An 18,724-nucleotide genomic window follows, 5' to 3' on the forward strand; every position below is an offset into this window, starting at 1 on the left:
CAGAGCCATTCTCTCATGCTGTGGTCTGGAACTAAACCACATGAAGTAGGAAGATCCAGATTTAACCTGTTTGTGCCGAATTAACTGAGGTCAGCCAGGAGTGCGACAGTTGGAGGCAGTTCAGATAAGGTTCATAAAGCTGATTCCTGGGATGAAGGGGTTGTCTTAAGAGGAAAAGTTGAGGAGTTAGAGTCAATATTCATTGGAGTTTAGACAAATGACGGTGACCTTATTGAAACATGTAAGATCCTGAGGGGCCTTGACAGGGTAGATGTTTCCTCTCATGGGGGAATCTAGAACTAGCGGGCAGTTTCAGAATAAGGGGTTTCCTTATTTGAGATGGAGATGAGGAGGAATTTCTCCTCAGGGAGTTGTTAATCTTTGGAATGCTGTACTCCAGAGAGCAGTGGAGGCTGGATCATTGGACATATTCAATACTGAGTTGGACAGATTTTTGATTGACAAGGGAGCCGAAGGTTATGGGGGACAGGCCGGAAAGTGGAGTTAAAGCCACAATTATATCAGTCATGATCTTATTGGGCAGTGGACCAGGCTCGAGGGGCCAAATGGGCTACTCCTGCTCCTATTTCTTATGTTCTTAGTTCTGTATTTAAAAGCTCACACCCACTGAAACTGGCTTTGACACTGCACAAGCCCATTCCATGTAGCAGTGTTATCTAACAGTCGAAAGTGCTGGAATATGCCAAGAATCTTAGGGCTGTGCAGGGGAAAATCAGGCTGGGTACCCATTACCAAATCAGTATCCAGTGACCCCTTCTGGAAAGCTCACAATGGAGTGAGGGTTAAGTTTAGGGCTGTGATGCCTCCAGTAGTCAAACAGCCTGTTGCCACATGGGCACAGTCATAAAGAATGAGCAAGGTAGCAAACGGCACCCATGTCACTGCACCCCTGGAAGACAGGAGTCAGTTGCGGGAGAAGGGCTTTCCACAGATCTCAATGTACAGAGAGACGGGAAGTTCTTTAAAGTGTTTTGCTCACTTTTGTTGACTCTGTTTTGTAGGTGGATCTGTTTGAGTGGCTAAGCGCGATCGGCTTGCCTCAGTACCACAAGAAACTGGTGGATAATGGGTACGATAGCATCAGCTTCGTAAGTGAGATCACCTGGGAGGACCTGCAAGAAATTGGGATCACACAACTGGGTAAGAGTGACTTTCATCCTGCCGCTGTGTGGCCTGTGCTGCTTCTGGACCTCCATTTGAGAGATCAATTGGATTACACTAATACCCTAAAGCATTCTCCCCGGGCTAGGAAGGGTAAAACCTTCCATGTTTCCTCCTACAAAGTGCACGTGCACAGGATGAGGATCACATCTGATGCTCCCTGTAGAGTCTAGAACCAGGGGCCACAGTCTCAGGATACAGGGCAGGCCATATAGGACTGAGATGAGGAAACATTTCTTCACTCAGAGGATGGTGAACCTGTGGAATTCTCTACCACAGAAGTCTGTGGAGGCCGGGTCACTGAATATATTCAAGAAAGAAATTGATAAGCTTTTAGATATTAGGGGCATCAAGGGGTATGGAGAGAAAGCGGTAAAATGGCATTGAGACAGAGGATCAGCCATGATCATAATGAATGGCGGAGCAGGCTCGAAGGGCCGAATGGCCTAACCCTGCTCCTAGTTTCTATGCTTCCCCATGCTCACAGTCTATGCTGACATGTAATGATCATCTGGCTGAGGTTCAGAGGTTGACTGCAGTCTGTGGGGGAACGTAACCCTGCTTTATTTTTATCAGCAGCTTCAGGAAGGGCAGGGAAGAAAGCCGGGAGTTCAGAGTCTTTGTTTGAATGACTGGTTTGTGTTTCTGCAGGACATCAGAAGAAGATGATGATTGCCGTGAAGAAGCTTGTGGATGTGCAGAAGGCTCTAAATCAGGCGGAAGTGGAGGCCAAGACCGCGACGCTTAGGCGCAAGACGCCCAACGCGCTGGAGATTGTCACCATCGAGCCCTCGCAAGGTGAGAACGGAGAATGCCAGTCTCCTCAAACGCCAAAGATGCTAACCTTCCAGGATAGTGAGCTGAGCCATGAGCTGCAATCTGCCATGTCCAACCCTTGCTACAATTGCCAGGAAAGCCTCGTGATGAAGCAGGTTGGGGCCATCTCCCGGAGCCAGGAGAGCATTGGCATCCGATCCCGAGGATCTGGCCACTCCCAGGAGAATGTGCTCGGGAAGACCAAGATGGACAGCAAGTCCCAAGAAAGCCTTGGCAGCGGAGATGGGAGCAGCAGCAGTGACAGCAGTGGCAGGACCACATTGCTCCCCTACTTGAGAGATGCTGCGCCAGTTCATATTGTTGGGCCACACCAGGAAAATGCAAACGGTTTGGGGCACAGCGTTGGAGGCAGTCCAAGTAAGGAGAGAAATGGGCCTGATGGGCGAGACCATTACCAAAGGCCTGTGCTACAGAAGGGTACTCCTGTGTCGAACCCGATGAAGACACTGCCTTCTCAATATCCACTTCCTCCGTCACCAAACTTCACCCCACCTCATACTCCAAGTAAAGGGAAGACAGTCCAAGCCTTTGTGTACCCACAGCTGCCCGTCAAAGGCAAACCATTTTGCTCAACACTGGAACCCTCCAAGCAGCAAAGCTCAAAGCCCATGACCCACATGCCAGGGAACCAAGGCTTTGTCTACCTCCACTCACATTGCAGCATCACCAACGGAGCTGTGCCAGATGATGGACCTCGCCTGAACCCTGTGGTGCTGCCAGGCGCTGTGCCAATTATCCGCTGTCCAGTGCCCGGCAAGGAGCTAAACGGAGACGTTTTCAGGCCAAAGAAGCGCTCACAGAGCTTGAACCGCTACGCCATGTCAGACGGCGAGCCAGAGGAGGAAGACACAGGCACTGGGGCCGTCAGCTCATACGCCACCCTCACTCGGCGCCCAGGGCGCAACCAGGTCTCTAAGGGCCAGTGGCCAACAGACAAAAACGTCAACCGCAGCCAGTCATTTGCCATTCGGGGGAAGAGAAAAGGGCCCCCCCCACCTCCACCCAAGCGCCTGAGCTCCGTGTCCAACTGCCAGGGGCAGGAGGCTGAGCAAGAGCCAACCTCCAGCTCAGCCACCGTCCCCCAGAATGCGCCTGACCTGGTAGACGGGCTGCCCGTGCAACAGGAACCTAGTGAAGGAGCGGCGAGCAATGGCACCGGAAGCGTGAGGAGCATTGCTGCCAAGTTGGAAATGTCCAGCAACCCCGGAGGCCAAGCCAAACCTCTGACCCCACCGAAACCTTCCAAAGTGGAGAAGAGGGAGAACCAAGAGGCTGTTCCCAAGAACCCCGAACATTGTGGAGCTAGCTCCGTACCAACCAAGGCAGTGGTTAGACCGCTAGAAAAAGCGAGAGACTCTGCTAACCGGCGACGCACTTTGAGTGAGCCGGGAGTCAGCTTAGAGACAGACGCAGTTGCTGAAGCTTTCAAACCTGATGGGGAGGAGACAAAGTCGGACGCTGAGGATGAGGCCAAAGTTGGCAGAGGTGATCTCGAGGCCTCCTCGTCCTCTCAGAATAGTTCCAGTGAGTGCATCCCTTTTGCGGAGGAGGGGATTTTAACCATAAAGCAACGGCCAAAACCAAACAGCGTGATCAGAGGGGATGTAAATGTGGGCTCTGCGGACATGGGCACTGGCTCTGCAGCTATCAACGGAGTAACCGGGATGTCCGAAGACTGTGGTGAGGAAAGACAGGGCCACAATGTACAACTGGGCAATGGGAGACCTGCAGAGATCGGCCCAGCTCCTAAACCACCAGAGCTCCCTGAATTTAACCTGACAGAGTCTGACACAGTCAAACGAAGGCCAAAGCCCAAAGAGAAGGAGCTATTGCAAGCTTCAGTCGCTACCCCACAGCACCATGTTCTGATGCAAGGACCTCGATACGCGGAGGCTCAGGCTGTGCATATTGTGGACTCCAGGCCTCAGGTGGGCCCTCACGTGAAAAGTGACATGGACGATGATGCCTGCGTCGAGTTCAGGATTGCTGAAATTGAGAGGAGTCTCCAGTCTTTAGAGAAAGGGACTAAAAAGACACTGAAACCTCCTCTCTCTCCCAAACCAGCTCTTGCCTATCTCCAACAGACACCTAAACAGACAGGATCAGTGCCCATTTCCACCAGGCCTTCTCTTACCAGGGGACCAGCCACAGGTAACAGCATCACAGGATGTCTAATATGGGGAGAGTGTAATCCTTGTGCCTGGGCACAACTCTAGCTTAGACTGATGGAATAAGATTCTCTACTTAGCTCCACAGTGACTCAGTGGATAGGCACCCTCTATAGTGCTGAGTCATTACAGACCCAAAGGCTCCATGGCTGAGACCAAACTCAGCTGAGTCTCAATTGGAGCAAAACCAGCAGCCTCGGTGCCACTCGGCTGGTTGGGCAAACTTCAGATGTGTGAACATAAGGTAAAGTCAGTCAGGCTGAGCTGTGCTCCCTTCCACAGTCTAATAGCCAGCTGACACTCATTGCCTGAACTTCCACATGATGAAGACTACTTCAATTCCCACTCTGGAGACTCAAGCATCTAGGCTGACATTGCAGTGCAGTACTGAGGGAGTGCTTCACTGCCGGAGGAGGCATCTTTCAGATGAAGCATTAAACCAGGCCCTACCTGACCTCTCAGGTGGATGTAAAAGATCCCATAGTGCTATTTTGAGGGAGAGAGGGAAGTTCTCCCTGGTGTCCTGACCCTTAACTGACACCCTTATAACTAACACCCTTATAACTGACACCCTTATAACAGAACTGGTCAGACATATGGTGTTTGTGAGATCTTACTGGGTGCAAATTGGTGACTACTTCTGCCTGCATGACCAAAGTAACTACATGTTTAAAAGTGTTTCATCTTTTGTGTGGGAGATCAATGAAAGGTGCTTTCTTAAACTAGCCGTTTGGTAGTACAGAACTTGAGTATTGCTGAGAAAAGAGACATGACAAAGTTTTTCGTCTTGCACTCATCAGGACACTTTGCAGGAATAATAATATAAAGGTTTTCCCCTTATATTAGTATTCTTGCAAAGTGTCCTGATGAGTGTAAGATGAAAAGCTTTGACATGTCTCTTTTCTTAGCAATACTTTCTTAAACTGTTCCTCTGACTTTGATCTTGCAAAGTAGGTTGTTCGTTGTTTCATTTTGCCCTTTCTTTTCAGAATTCTGCCAAAATCAGCTTGCCTTCTCCTCACCGCCTGTCTCCCCAAAGTCTACACTGGCACGAGGGCTGCCATTTGCCAGTCCCAAAGCTAGCAGACCTCCGCAGGGTGGTAGCCTTGCCACCACAACAGCAGGAACCCCATGCCCTGCGCAGCAGCCAGGGCCTGCACTTGCCTCTGTGCCCATGGGTCCTCTGGCCAGGAAAGCAGGGCTGACAGGAGGAGCGCTCACAAAGTCTGCAGTGGAGGCCCCACAGGCAGCCCTGGCTCATCAGCGACTGGAACGCACCAGCACCTCGCTGGAGGCAGCTCTTCATGCCGTGGAGCAGAAACTGACCCAAGAAGACAATGGCAATGATGTGTAAGTAACCATTAGCAGCAAGCATTGCATCTCTACCTGGTAGTGAAGCAGTTATGTTACTGGATGAGTAACCTACACTGAGAATAGAAAGTAGGGAGAAAGAGCATATCGATAAATAAGCCAATCCCAGGGAAGTAGTTAATGTGCTGAACGACCTGCAAACTCATTAACAGAAAAACAAGAGATTGTCACTGAGAAAGAAGGGCAAAAGTAATTTGTTCAGGGGGTGAAAAGAGAGAAATCAATACAAAGAAAAAGGTGATGGAATCAGGCCATTCGGCCCAGCTGCTCTGTGCCAGTGTTTATCTTCCATTTGAGCCTCCTCCTATCCTTCTTCATCTCACCCTATCAGTGTATGCTTCTAACCATTGCTCCAACTTATTTATTTATCCAATTTCCCCTTGAAGGCACCTATAATATTCACCTCAATCGCTCCTTGTGGTAGCAAGTTCAATTCTAACCACTCTCTGCATTAAGAGGTTTCTCCTGAATTTCCTATCAGGTTTATCAAGAACTATCTTATATTTATGGCTCCTAATTTTGGGCACCCCACAAGTGGAAACATCTTGCTTACCTCTACCCTAAGTTCTCTCTCCCAGTCTAAGATTCCTGTTTGTCTTTCAGACTTTGATCCCACTGAAGGTTGCTCACCTGGAATACTGTAGCCTGCCTTGACTCTTTCCTGATGCTGAATGACTCTCTGTGTATTTCCCAGCATGCTTCATTAGAACCTGAGGGATTTGAGCAGGAGTAGGCCATTCAGCTCCTCGAGCTTGCTCCATTTCAGTCCAATCACGGCTGATCTCCTGTCTCAGCTGCACATTCTCACCCCCCTCCCCACATTCTTTGAATCCCCACGAGTCAAAAATCTATCAATCTCAGTCTTGAATATATTCAATAATAGAGCATCCATAACCCCTGGGATAGATAATTTCAAAGATTCACCACTCTCTGAGTGAAGAAATTTCTCCTCATCTCAGTCCTAAATGATCACCCCCTTATCCTGAGTCTGTGTTAGATTCTTCAGCCCAGGGGAACATCCTCTCAGTGTTGATCCTGTCAAGCCCCTTCAGATTCTTTCATGTCTCAAAGACATCACCTCTTGTTCTTCTAAACTCCAGAGAGTATATGGGCAATTTACTCAGCCTCTCATAGGACAACCCGCTCATCCTGAACCTTCGCTGTACCACCTCCAGGGCTTGTCTATTCTTCCTTAATTATGGAGCCCAAAATTGCACACACTACTCCAGATGCGGTCTCATCAAAGCCCTGTAAGACTTCCTTATTCTTGACCTCTACTCCCCTTGCATTAAAGTCCAACATACTATTTCCCTTCCTAATGGCTAGCTGTACCTGCATGTTAACTCTCTGTAGCTGCAAGTTAGCTCTGAGTTCCTTGTATGAATACAGTCAAGTGTCTCTGAACATCAACATTTACAAGTTTCTGGCCTTTTAAAAATAATCTGCTTTTCTATTCTTATGACCAAAATGAATCACGTGAATCACACACTTACCCAAATTATATTCCATTGGCCAACTTGTTGCCCATTTAACCTGTCTGTATCTGTTTGCAGCCTCTTTATGTCCTCCTCACATCTTAATTCCCACCAACGGTGGATACATTACTCTCTTGGTCTCTTTGTCTAAGACATTAATAAAGATTGTAAATGTTGAGGCCCCAGCATTGTTTATATAAGTATCTGATCCTCTCTTGTTGCTTTTTCCTTTTCTTTTATTCCCCCAACCCAGCTCCATTTCCGTGAAGTCTGCCGGCAACATTTTGGACGATATTGGGAGCATGTTCGATGACCTCGCTGACCAGCTGGATGCCATGTTGGAATGAACCCCTGGGCCGTAGTTAAAGCCCTGCAGCAAAATGCTGACATTGTCCCTTTTGACCCCGATGGGAATGACACCAGTGTAAAGTTCCATGCCACAGGTCACCCACAGTGTCTGGAGAAAGCTCACGGGCATCCCATGTCGTAAAAGACTGTGGCAGAAGCAGGTTATTGAATCGATTGACATGTGCTGCATCTTATTTTATATGGATGGGCGGCTTTAAATGCTGCACCCCATGATAAAGTTTAGGCAGAAACTGCTGCTAGTATGAGGTGGCTGGCAGCTTTTGAACCCTGCGAGAACTAACCACAGAACCTAAGAAAGACTGAATTTTATCACATTATTTTTTAAACACATGTATATATTTCCCCTCCTGTCAGCTTCTGCTGATGCTGCAAAAGCACTTAAACGAGTTAAAGCACAAATTTTTAACCTGGGAACCCCCAGTGAAGAGAAGATTCAATCTCAGTCATGCTAGGCAAAGATCTTCAATCCACCATCCCTAAAGAGCTGCAATTGCACTTGAAACACAGGCGACCACATTGATTCAGCTCCCACAGCGCTGGAGCCAGTTCATCTTCCGATATTAGCGGGCGATTTGGACACGTAGGCATTCCAAGCAAATCAATTACAACTTGGCACTTTCCTTAAAGTGAACCTGACTTCCTGGAACTGTGTTCCTCAAGATGTTCCACCGAGTAAAATCTACTCTCTCAAGCTTAATACTAAAACGTCGACTTTTTAAAAGCCCGGGGAGTTTTGTTGCTCCAGGGAGTGGAGGATGTGATCGCAGCTTGGATATTTTGGAGCAGCTTTACACTTTTATTCAGAGCATAACTAATGCTGCAGAAAGGTCTGAGCAACTCACCTGCAGCTGTGGCTAAACTCATTAAACTCATGCCAGCTGGAAAGAGCACAGCATGATTTCTGGCCACGCCCTTGTGAAGCATCTTTGGGACAATTTTACAATAGTTAAGGTGCTATATAAATGCAAGTTGTTGTTGTGAACCAAGGCAGACATATTGCAGAGGATGTAAACTTGTGTCTTGTTTGTACTGAGCTCTGGCACAGAGTCCAGTCTTAGAAGTTCAGTTTGAGGCCCCTGCCACCCACCAAGGTGGGAGAGGGATTGTCAGTCTTCACGTGCACATTGCCCCTGCCATTTCCTGATTACACACAGTCAGGGCAGTCAAAGCCTTCTGACCCTCAGTGTTGAGGCAGGAGTTCATTCCTCATGGGTTTGTGGTGATATGTGTTTGCCAACTGACAATGGGATGTATACATACCTCACCCCCACCCTGTGTTGTGGATTGACAGGGAGATGTGTGCGCTCTGGCACCAGACCAACTGTGAATGTCACTGTAACACCAACACTCTGAGGAGCAGGTCCTGTCACCACATATTGACCAATCAGCACAGGGTTCTGACATGAGACATTTAAAACAGAAAAGGAGGACACAAAATCTTCTGCAACCTCGTTGAGGGATACCAGTTTGAAGAATGTCATAGTGTTGGTTGGGTACACCAAATCATTCCCAGTGAATCACTGTTCTCGGACATTCCGTTGGACTTTACAGTCAGCAGCTGCCATTAACTGCACCTCCCTCCCGCTGACACCCAGAGGAGAGGGTGCATCTTATATATTTAATTCACAGTTCAGTATTTCGCAAAGTAATCATGAGATAATTTGAGTACAGATAGCCTGAATCTTGCAACACACAGAGAAAAATATTTTTCTAAAAACTGGGAAAGGTGGAGAGCAGGATATTTAAGCTGAGTGCAGCATTGTTCGTTCTGTTTATCAACCTGAATCCTAATTTCATCACAGAATCTGAATACATCCCCTGCATCTCTATCTTTAGAAGCAGTTTATGTGCCTTTTCTGGTGTCATTGTGGCTTGTAAGGGATGTGTGTGTGTGTTGTGTGTGTGTGTTGTGTGTGTGTGTTCTGTGTGTGTGTGGCGTGTTGTGTGTGTGTGTGTTTAGCATGCACACCTCTGTATGTGTACTTGTGTTGTGTGTATGTGTCTGTTACTGCAAGATGATTGCAGGCTATTGTGCCAAACTCAAAGTTTAAACTGTATTGGTGCAAACTTAGTGTGAACAAATCCAGTGATGCCAAACATGCTTCTAATGGTAAAAGATTCCAGTTCCTGGGATGCTATGGAGGAAAGGAGACAGCAGCATTAATCGATAACCAGTAGGCTTTCACTTATCTGACTTGTTTTTAAATTCTCATTTTCTCCTCTCCTGGTCCTAATTATTGCCGGGGTTCCAACTTCACTGGTTCCCCGCCCCATATTCAATACTTAAATGGCCACTCTTCATGCATGTTACACAGTGAATGCTGGCAAACGATTAAAAAGTGGAAAATGCAATGGGGGAGAGCACCACAATTGAACCGCGAATGTGATTAAATTTGCTGCCAAAAATGCCCCCCCTCCAAGCCTGACATGCAGATAAGGGTCCTCAGTGTCACTGGGACTCAGGACTGGGAACATTCAACTTCAGGAGTCCACTGGCCTCAGTCCATGTGTGTCTTAGAAGATGGAATCTCCCAGACCTTTCCAAAACGTTACAGAATTAGCTGGGGATTAGATAGAGTGAATAAGGAGAAACTGCATCCATTTTCAGGAGGATCAGTAAGGAGAGGACACAGATTTAAGATAATTGGCAAAGGAATTGGGGGAAGATGAGAATTTTTTTTCACACAGCCAGTTGTTATGATCTGGAAGGCATTGCTTGAAAAGGAGGTGGAAACAGAAACAGTGGTAACTTTCAAGAGGGAATTGAAAAAGAAAAGTAGTACAGGAACTCTGGGGAATGAGTGAGACCAATTGCATAGCTCTTTCGAAGATCTGGGATAGGTACAATGGGCTGGATGGTCTCCTTCAGCTGGTGACCCAATGAAACTTGATGTTCCCCATTTTCTTGGCAGTTCTAAGTGTCTCCTGCCAAAGGGAGGGTGGAAGACCAGTAGAGCCTCCGTGGGATGTTGAAGTTAAGGTTGAAGCCCTCGTGCGATTGCACGATCAGCAACCTCAATCGTGTTGTGTAAATATAATGGCCAAAATAACTGTCCACCCTCGCCTGCCTCTCGAGTTCCCTCAGTTCAACTGGGGAAGTGTGGGACGAGGGATGATTTACATACAGGCTGCAGTTGTGCATTTCTCAAGTGCTGCATTAATTGGTGGCAGTGGAACTGCGAGGGTATGGTCAGACTAGACACAGTCTGCAGCTGCAGAAGGAATAAGAAGTTTGCTTTTGTTGAGAGTGCCCCTCCATGCCCCCGTGCTTGTGATACCTATTGTGACATTCCCTTTAGTTAAATCCAGAGCAGTAAAGCTCCCCTGTCGGCTCAATTGATAATCACATCCTCCTGCACAATATTAAAGCACATGGACCAAAAACTGCAGATCTGATTCCTTGTCTTAAGGACTTAACTGAGAGCGTGGAGGGGAAAGGGCAGGCGGGCACCTACAGCTATGAATTGCCACAGCATCCCTTAGTTAACCATCAGTGAGCCATCCAGCTCCTTACCACTCACCCCTGCTGGAAAGTTGTGAATAGCAGGTGAGGCCAGGTTTGATTTTGGTGCCCCCCACACAATCGAATAGCTGCCAGATTTTCACCTGTCAGTCCAGTTGAGGTGAGGTATTTGAGGACTGCCACTGTCTGTGAAACTGGTGCAACAGTATGAGTCAGCACCTTCAGCAGAGGGGGGGAAAAATTAGGGGACAATATGGATGAGAATTGGAGTTCCCTGTGCAACATGGTAATGTCACTGTGTTGAGCCATTGATGTTTTCTTGTGATTTACAGGCGACTATCAAGTGGGATGGTTGACCTGTACCCAAGGTGGCTGCAAACATCAGACAGAGCTGTTTCAACAGAGCTGGGTTTTGAGGCGTGAGAACACATCATTTGTGAGGCAGCTTCTTTACAGGGACCACGCCTTTCTGTTATGGCATTGCCATTGACCATGGCTCAGCCTATTTAACCCAGCTCCATGGCAATGCTTCCGCTTTGAGGGAGGCAGGCATTCCAACCCCTCAATACTCGCTGCATTTGCTTTCAGTTGGTGTTTCTTAATGAAACATTTCTTTATAACGATTATGCTTTACCCGGAACCAGGTGCCTACAGGAGACGAGCAGGTGCCATGAGTTGCCTGTAGGAAAACTGTGACATAACTGCGTCACCTGTTTCCTACAACTAGGACACAGCCCCATCCCCAACCCTCGCCTACTTTAGGTTCCTACAACAATCAGTGGGAACTGGTTCTGATTAGGGTAAAACAAAATCCAATTCTGAATAACTACCTCAGTTGATTGAAAAATAATGGCATTATCAGCACCCTGGTCCATTCCTGACTTCACTGATGCACCTGCCAGAAAGACAGACTTCTGTTTTTATAGACTCCACATTTCAAACCATATGATCAGCGAAATGCTTTGCAATGTGGTGACAGTCGACAGCTGTCTCTTTATGGAAGGTCACCCAGAATGTGTACGTTCTACAGCAATAATAGTGCCAACCGCTTCAGAAATCATCCTCGTTGCATGATGGTCGCATGTGTACCCACCCCGTTCATATTTAGCATGCCTGAGCTGTCAGAGTCAGGGTTAATGTTAGAAACTGGGATGGGACAAGCTCCAGACAGAGCAGCTCACAGTGAGTGGATGTTTGTGCATCAAATCGCTCCCCATACCCAATTGCTCCCTTTATACTTACTGCGTTTGTGAGGTTTGCTGTGACCCAATGACCTAATCATAACAACAAACGTACGTTTATACAAGTTTGGTAAGTCTTTAGGACGTTGCAAAGCACTTTGCAGCTAAAAAAATTACTTTTGAAGTGCAGCCTCTCCTGTCTTGTAGGCAAATGCAAAATTAAACAAGATCTCCCAAACAACAGAGATAAATGACCTTTTGACCTTTCCACCCATCATCCCATCCCTCCGAGCCAGATAATACTTTACAGCTGGGCACATAACTGTGTCAAAACTGCTTTTGTTACGTTTCCTGTAAGATTTCCATAGCCAGAAGTGATGTTCAGCTTACTATAGAGATTAGCTGCGAGTCTCCAGCATGCATTGCACTAAAGGAAATGCAGGGTGTGCCCATCAATCTCCCAGTTTCCTTTATTCAACAATCATTGAACTTGAGAGTTAGTTGTCCTCATTTGTCCCTTCCAGCCACGTCCTGCTTTTATCCCATGTTATGTCACAAAAACATAGCATAAATCCATGAGGAGATTGCTAAATTCAATCTAAATCAATGTTAGTGACTCAAACAGGCTTAAACTACATCAGAATAATAGTCACTTATCCTTCCTAAAAAAACTGCCAAAAGAGAAGGAACTTGCATTTCCAAAGCACCTTTCACAGGCCCAGGATGGGTCGATTGCTTCACAGTCAGTTCAGTAGGCTTTGAAGTGTAGTCACAGTTATCAGGAAATGCAGCAACTAATTTACACACAGGAAGCTCCCACACACAGCAATGAGATAATTACCAGATGTATAAGCATTTGTGGTTCTATCAGTCTGCTGTTCTCCATATTCCTCTGCTCATGAAGCACCCCCAGCACCCAGAACAAACTAGTGAATGGGATCGCCCAGCGATAGGATGCAGTAGCCTAACTTTCACTGTGACATGTCCAAATTGGGAGGCTCTGGTTCATTTGTAGGCAAACACTAGATGCTGTAATATTGTCATGGTGAAAAACTGTGTGCTACATGCTATGTGTTATGTCACCATGGTCATATAGGGTGTATATAGCCTAATCCAAGCACAATTCCAACTGCAGATTTCATTATGTAAATAACTACCTGCTCCCACATTTGAGAATATATTTATATATATTTTGAAACAGATTTTCTTTCCTCTCTCTCTATCTATATATATATATATACGTATATATGTACCAAATACTCTAGTCAGAGAAATAGCAGCAATAGAGACTGAGGAGTTGGGGGCTACACTGGATTTAGGAACAGATACAGTTCTGATCTGCTGTGAGATTCATTCGAGATTGTGTACAAAAGTTATGGAAAATACAGCCTGCTGCCAGCAAAGGCACAATGGGGCAATTGAATTGAGAATGTTTTGAGCAATGTAAAAGCTTGATCTTTGTAAATTACAGCTTACAGACTTGTGTATTATTAATGCAAATGTGTTCAATAGTTTATTCTGAAATTTCTAACATTCTGTGTGATCAAGCACTGTTTAATTTTTATTGGCTTGGCTGAAACGATATATAATGTAAGTTATTGTTCAGGATTGAGAAATGAAATCAATGTGCCTGACTAAGAATGGTGGCTATTTTCACTTTGGCCTGGATCGCTTTCTATTTGTTCCATCTGTATTAATGCAGGTTCTGCCACGTGCATCATGTACATCCATCATAACTGTCATGCCACCACGCCCCGGGATAAAATGGGGACAAAAGCTGCTTGTTCCTCGATAACAATCCCGGCAGAAGGCAGGTGAGGGCATCTGGGCTTGGCAGTAATACTCAGATCACCACCGCCACCACAGTACCTGTACCTGCCCAGTCCAGTACCTGCCTATGCCCACTGTTGAAGCTCACATGGGATGAATTGCTTACTTGGGAACAATATCAAAGAGTAGGCCAGGGCAAGCCAGACCACCAGGGAGGAACCAAGGTGGAGGGAAATTAAAGTCAATGAATTTATCCACTTTCAAGCACCACCCAAGATTTTGAAACTAGGTAGCCAGTAAAGCTCCTGTGCTCCCGTGCAAGTCAAAGGGTTCAATATTGACTTGGGCTGACAACTGGTGAAGAGGACTCTGCCATTTTAGGGTTTTTGGCCTCATTTTTAAATCTGGCAAATGAAGTGAAGGATGATAAACTGGCCTCGGTGCAGCCCCACCCCACCCCACCACACCCCTACCACACCACATTCAGGCCTCAAGATCAGGTAGGGCCAGCTGCTAGCAACACTCATTGGTACCATTATAGAACTGGTGGGATTGTGCAGGGTCCAGCCACTCACCGGATTGGTCAAAACTGACATTATGATATAGGAATCTGATTCCCATATGAGAAGAGGCCTATGGCCTGAATTAAGCACACTCAGTTGGACACTCAGTGGTAAGCCTCTTTTAAAACAGAACTGGCCACACCACTGATAAGAGGGGTGGCAGGAAGTGGGGAAAAGGCTATTGACACCATTTTGAGACCATTCACACCTAATTAATGCCAAGCAAAGGGAGTCAAAATCAACCCCAAGTTGGCTGGTGCAGCTATTGTAAGGCAAGTTCAGATGCCTGTACCACATTAGAAATATAATAGAGTGCATTATGAACAAAAGATGCCAGTGACATTTTGGAGGATCATTAATACTGTATCTGCCTGTCCAGTGTGGACACCTTGTTGTGGTGACTGATTGAGATACTGCCTGGCTAATGTTGGACATCAAGCTGGAAAAGCAATGCTGCCAAAGTTCACCGAGGCATGGAGACCACCTGCAACAGAGATATGATCACGGGTATCTGTTATTCTATCTATAAATCACCTGATCATTGCAATTAGATTTCAGTCTATAACTCACTCAGGGAATCCATGAATCTAAATATAAACTACAACCCCTCTCAATTAACTTACAACCTCTTTCAATGCTATCTGTTAATCCAAAACTGTTGATTAGATTCCAGCTTGCAAATCATTCCCCAGTATCCGCTATTCTATATATAAACCACCTGAATTCATCACAATTACTCCATTCAACGGTATCTCTCAATCTATCTACCAACCACTCCAAACCCTTGATTAGATTCTAGCATGTAACTCATTCCTATGTATGCATTATTCAATATAAATATATATATATAAGCCGCCAGAATCCTAGTGACTGGCTTTGTTGACGTCCAGGGAGCGAACTGCCCACCCATTATGTAGCAACAATGTGAGTAACACCAGAATAGACAAGGGAAGGAAACAAAGAATCTTACTGAAAATTCTCTAAGAAGCACACCAGGCAATGAATTCCCAGCACCGTAGGCTGAATCTTGCTTAGTGGGGCATCTCAAGTGTCTAGTTAGACATTTTTTAATGCATCCTTCAGCTCAAAAATCTTTTGCACTATAACTTACTGTAAGTGTAAATTGATATTGGTGTGTGGAGGGCAACAGGGATCTCAAGACCAGTAGTGTATCTGCTTAACCAATGAAATTTAAGAATCAAAAATGCCACAGGAATGACTGAGATGGCAGTTGAATTAGTTAAATCGGGTGCAGAAAAAAAGAAATAAAGAGAGGGAAAAAGGATTTGATTGAGAGGAGATGGAAAGGAAGATATCACATTTTTAATATCTCCAATAACAAATTACCATTTGAAGGAATGAGACTCCCGTTTAAATTCCTTCCCACTTCCTGTGGAAGTACATGAGATGCAGCACCTGCCCTTTTCCCTCCTCCCTTCCCAGGGCCCCAAACACTCCTTTCAGGTGGAGTTCTTTCAATTTAGTATACTGTATTTGCTGCTCACAGTGTGTTCTCTGATGTGGAAGGAGACCAAATGCAGATTAGGAGAATGCTTTGCGGAATACTTCCATTCAGTGACCCTGAATTTCCAGCCTATCATTTTAATTCTCCATCCCACTCCCACCTCTCTGTAATTGGCATCCTGGATTGTTCCAATTATGCACAAAATAAACTCAAGGAACGATACCTCCATCCTTTGGCACTTTACAACCTTTGGACCACAAGCTGAATCCATCAATTTCAGATCATAACCTCTGCCTCATTTTCTCAGACAGCAGCTATTGCCGATGATGGCCCATTTACACCTCTTGACCATCTTTTGATTATTTGTTTCATTATCTCCTTTTGCCTTACACCATCATCCTGTTTGCCTTCTCATCTCCTGCCTTCCATCCATTCAAAGAACTTTCCGTTTTTCTTTCCTCCTCCACCCCAGCTCCTGGACTTGCTTAGAACCTCTAGAGATCATTGACCTGAAAAATTAACTGTGTTTCTCTTGTCACAGATGCTGCCTGGCCTGCTGAATATTTCCAGCATTTCTTATTTATATTCCAGTTCCGGTTGTTCAATTTTTGGGGCGAAAGATTGATTGGCATTGTTCTAACAATTATCATGTTGTTGAAAGGGTACTTAGGATATTATTTGCCAGACTTTAGTTCTTCAAAATAATAGAGGCTAAGGGTGAGATACTGTCTGTGAGCGGCAAACAGGGGATATCAAGCAGCAAATTCCAGACCTTCACTAACATCAGCATATCTTGTAATCCCCTGAATTTGTTAGCCAATTTGCACATTAATAATGGCACACGTTAACCCACTATTATTTTTCCCATGTGACCTGGCTCGGTGTTTTAATGCTTACAATGTAATCTCCTGCCACTAGCAGGCTAGCTGCTAAAGTGTCCCTCTCCCCTGAAGGTGCTCTTCTATATGGGGCTATAGTTTCTTTGGCTATCTCACACAAGTAGCCTTCTAGAGTAAGCCTGAATAGTGTGTGCTTGCAGGCCTTTCAGCTACCTGGGGGTTTTCAGGGTTTGACCCAACCCCAAACTGCCTTAATGTGCATACACATCCACTTGCCAGCAAGGATCACTGGACTTCAATCAGGTGCACGATTTAATTTCCCATCCTCATCCAGGAGTGCTGGCCATTGTTAAATGTTTGTACCCTCATCCTGACTGAGAAGTTGGAGTGTCTCTCCAGGGTGCAAGACTGGGCAAATAGCATGGAGACCTTAAGTTGCCCAAGCATCAAAAGAAATGACCAGGTGGCAGAAGAGAGAGCCTGGCCAACGCTATTCATCTCTGTCGTAGGGACTGCCACTCACAAATTAGCCTCTACAGGCACAACAGATGTTGTTCAATACAGAACTGGCATACGCCCTGGGTATAGTCCATCGTCTCCCAAGACAGAGGGATGACCAACATCCTGACTGAGATCCGCATGGATTGGGAAATCAGACCTAGGATTCCCTCCAACATTTTAAAAAATAAATTGTGAAGCCAAGATGCATGTCCATAACAGAACACCAAGGTTGAATAAAAGGCTCACATCAATTATCCTGTAGAGTGGTATTCTGATTTCATGGGCCTTATGGAGGAGGTAGTAGGCACAGATTTTGGTTTTCCCAACAGGGAGAGGGGGACTAACTATACATGAACTGTATTCATTTAATGGACTATGTCCCAGGGAATTGGAGGTTGTGCCTGGAGATGTCCCATTCTCTCCTGGCCATCCTTCCACTTACCATTCTTTGTAAACTCGGTGATGCAGTGCTGCTGGAGCACACCGACAAGCCGCTCTGGCAGCTTTGGCAAGTGGCTTATATTTGAAAAAAGCTGCAAAGCTGCTGGTTCAATCACAGGCTGATTCTTCCCTACATCAACTATCAGCAGCAAATGCAGAGAGAAAACAGTCTGTGATCGGATGAGCAAAGAGCGGGAAGTGAGTTTTGATGGCAAGTTCTAGGGGACAAGGCAGCCGGCCCAGATTAGGCAGCCCAACTGAGGCGGCGGGGCACAGGTGAGGCAGCCCAAGCAGTGAGGCCCACTAGCACCTGAGTGACTGGAGACAGAGAGAGAGAATGTTAGAGGGTGGGGGAAAAGCGAGTGCAAGGGGTTGGGAGGAGAGAAATTGTGAGGGGATGGGGGCTGTGTGTGCAGGGGAATGAGATTCACATTAATTCTTGGCTGTCATGGCCTAGAGATATGAAATGCGGTATAATCTTTGTATTCCCTATTGGCAGCATTACTTGGAACTTACAGCACAGAAACAGGCCATTTGGCCCACCCCAACTATGTTGATGTTTGTGCTCACACAAGCCACAGCCCACTCTTCTTGATCACAATATCAGGGTAACCTTCAGCTTCTTTCTTCCTCATTTCTTCCTCAATTTCTTTGAATGTATTTATACTACAAGCATAGAATGATTGCAACACAGGAGGCCATTCAACACATTGTGGCAGTACGCTGCAACAGGAAAGACAACTCAGCTGGTCCCACTCCTCAACCTTTCCCTGTAAAATCTTCTCTTCAGATAATTATCCAGCTCCCTTTTGTAAACCGCAATCAAATCTGGCTCCACCACACGCTCAGGCAGCGGCATATTCCAAAACAACTGTTGCATAAAGAGGTTTTTCCTCATGTCACCTCTGGTTCTTTTGTTAAACACCTTTGGGTTTTCGACCTACTGATGGGAGCAGTTGCTCCGCATTTACGCTATCCAGACTACCCATGATTTTGAACACATCTAACAAATTTCCTCTCAACCTTCTCTTCTCCAAGGACAACAGCGCCAGCTTTGCCAATCTACCCATATAAGTGAAGTTTCTCATCCTTGGAACTA

The 18,724-nt window shown here is 46.0% G+C and overlaps 1 protein-coding gene across 7 annotated transcripts in view; it reads left to right on the plus strand.

The window, feature by feature from the left end:
* The window catches only part of LOC121293715 (caskin-2-like), a 296,419-nt gene extending 282,739 nt beyond the window's left edge, over positions 1-13,680 (plus strand). For all 7 annotated transcript variants that reach the window (XM_041216912.1, XM_041216911.1, XM_041216913.1 and 4 more), the window contains 4 exons: positions 1,023-1,161; positions 1,834-4,170; positions 5,177-5,537; positions 7,287-13,680. In XM_041216912.1, coding sequence (XP_041072846.1) covers positions 1,023-1,161; positions 1,834-4,170; positions 5,177-5,537; positions 7,287-7,380 — 2,931 coding nt within the window. In that variant the 3' untranslated portion in view covers positions 7,381-13,680. The remainder of the gene's footprint in view (positions 1-1,022; positions 1,162-1,833; positions 4,171-5,176; positions 5,538-7,286) is intronic.
* The last annotated feature ends 5,044 nt before the right edge of the window (positions 13,681-18,724 follow it).

This window comes from Carcharodon carcharias, chromosome 22 (genome assembly GCF_017639515.1).
Source record: "Carcharodon carcharias isolate sCarCar2 chromosome 22, sCarCar2.pri, whole genome shotgun sequence".
NCBI lineage: Eukaryota > Metazoa > Chordata > Chondrichthyes > Lamniformes > Lamnidae > Carcharodon > Carcharodon carcharias.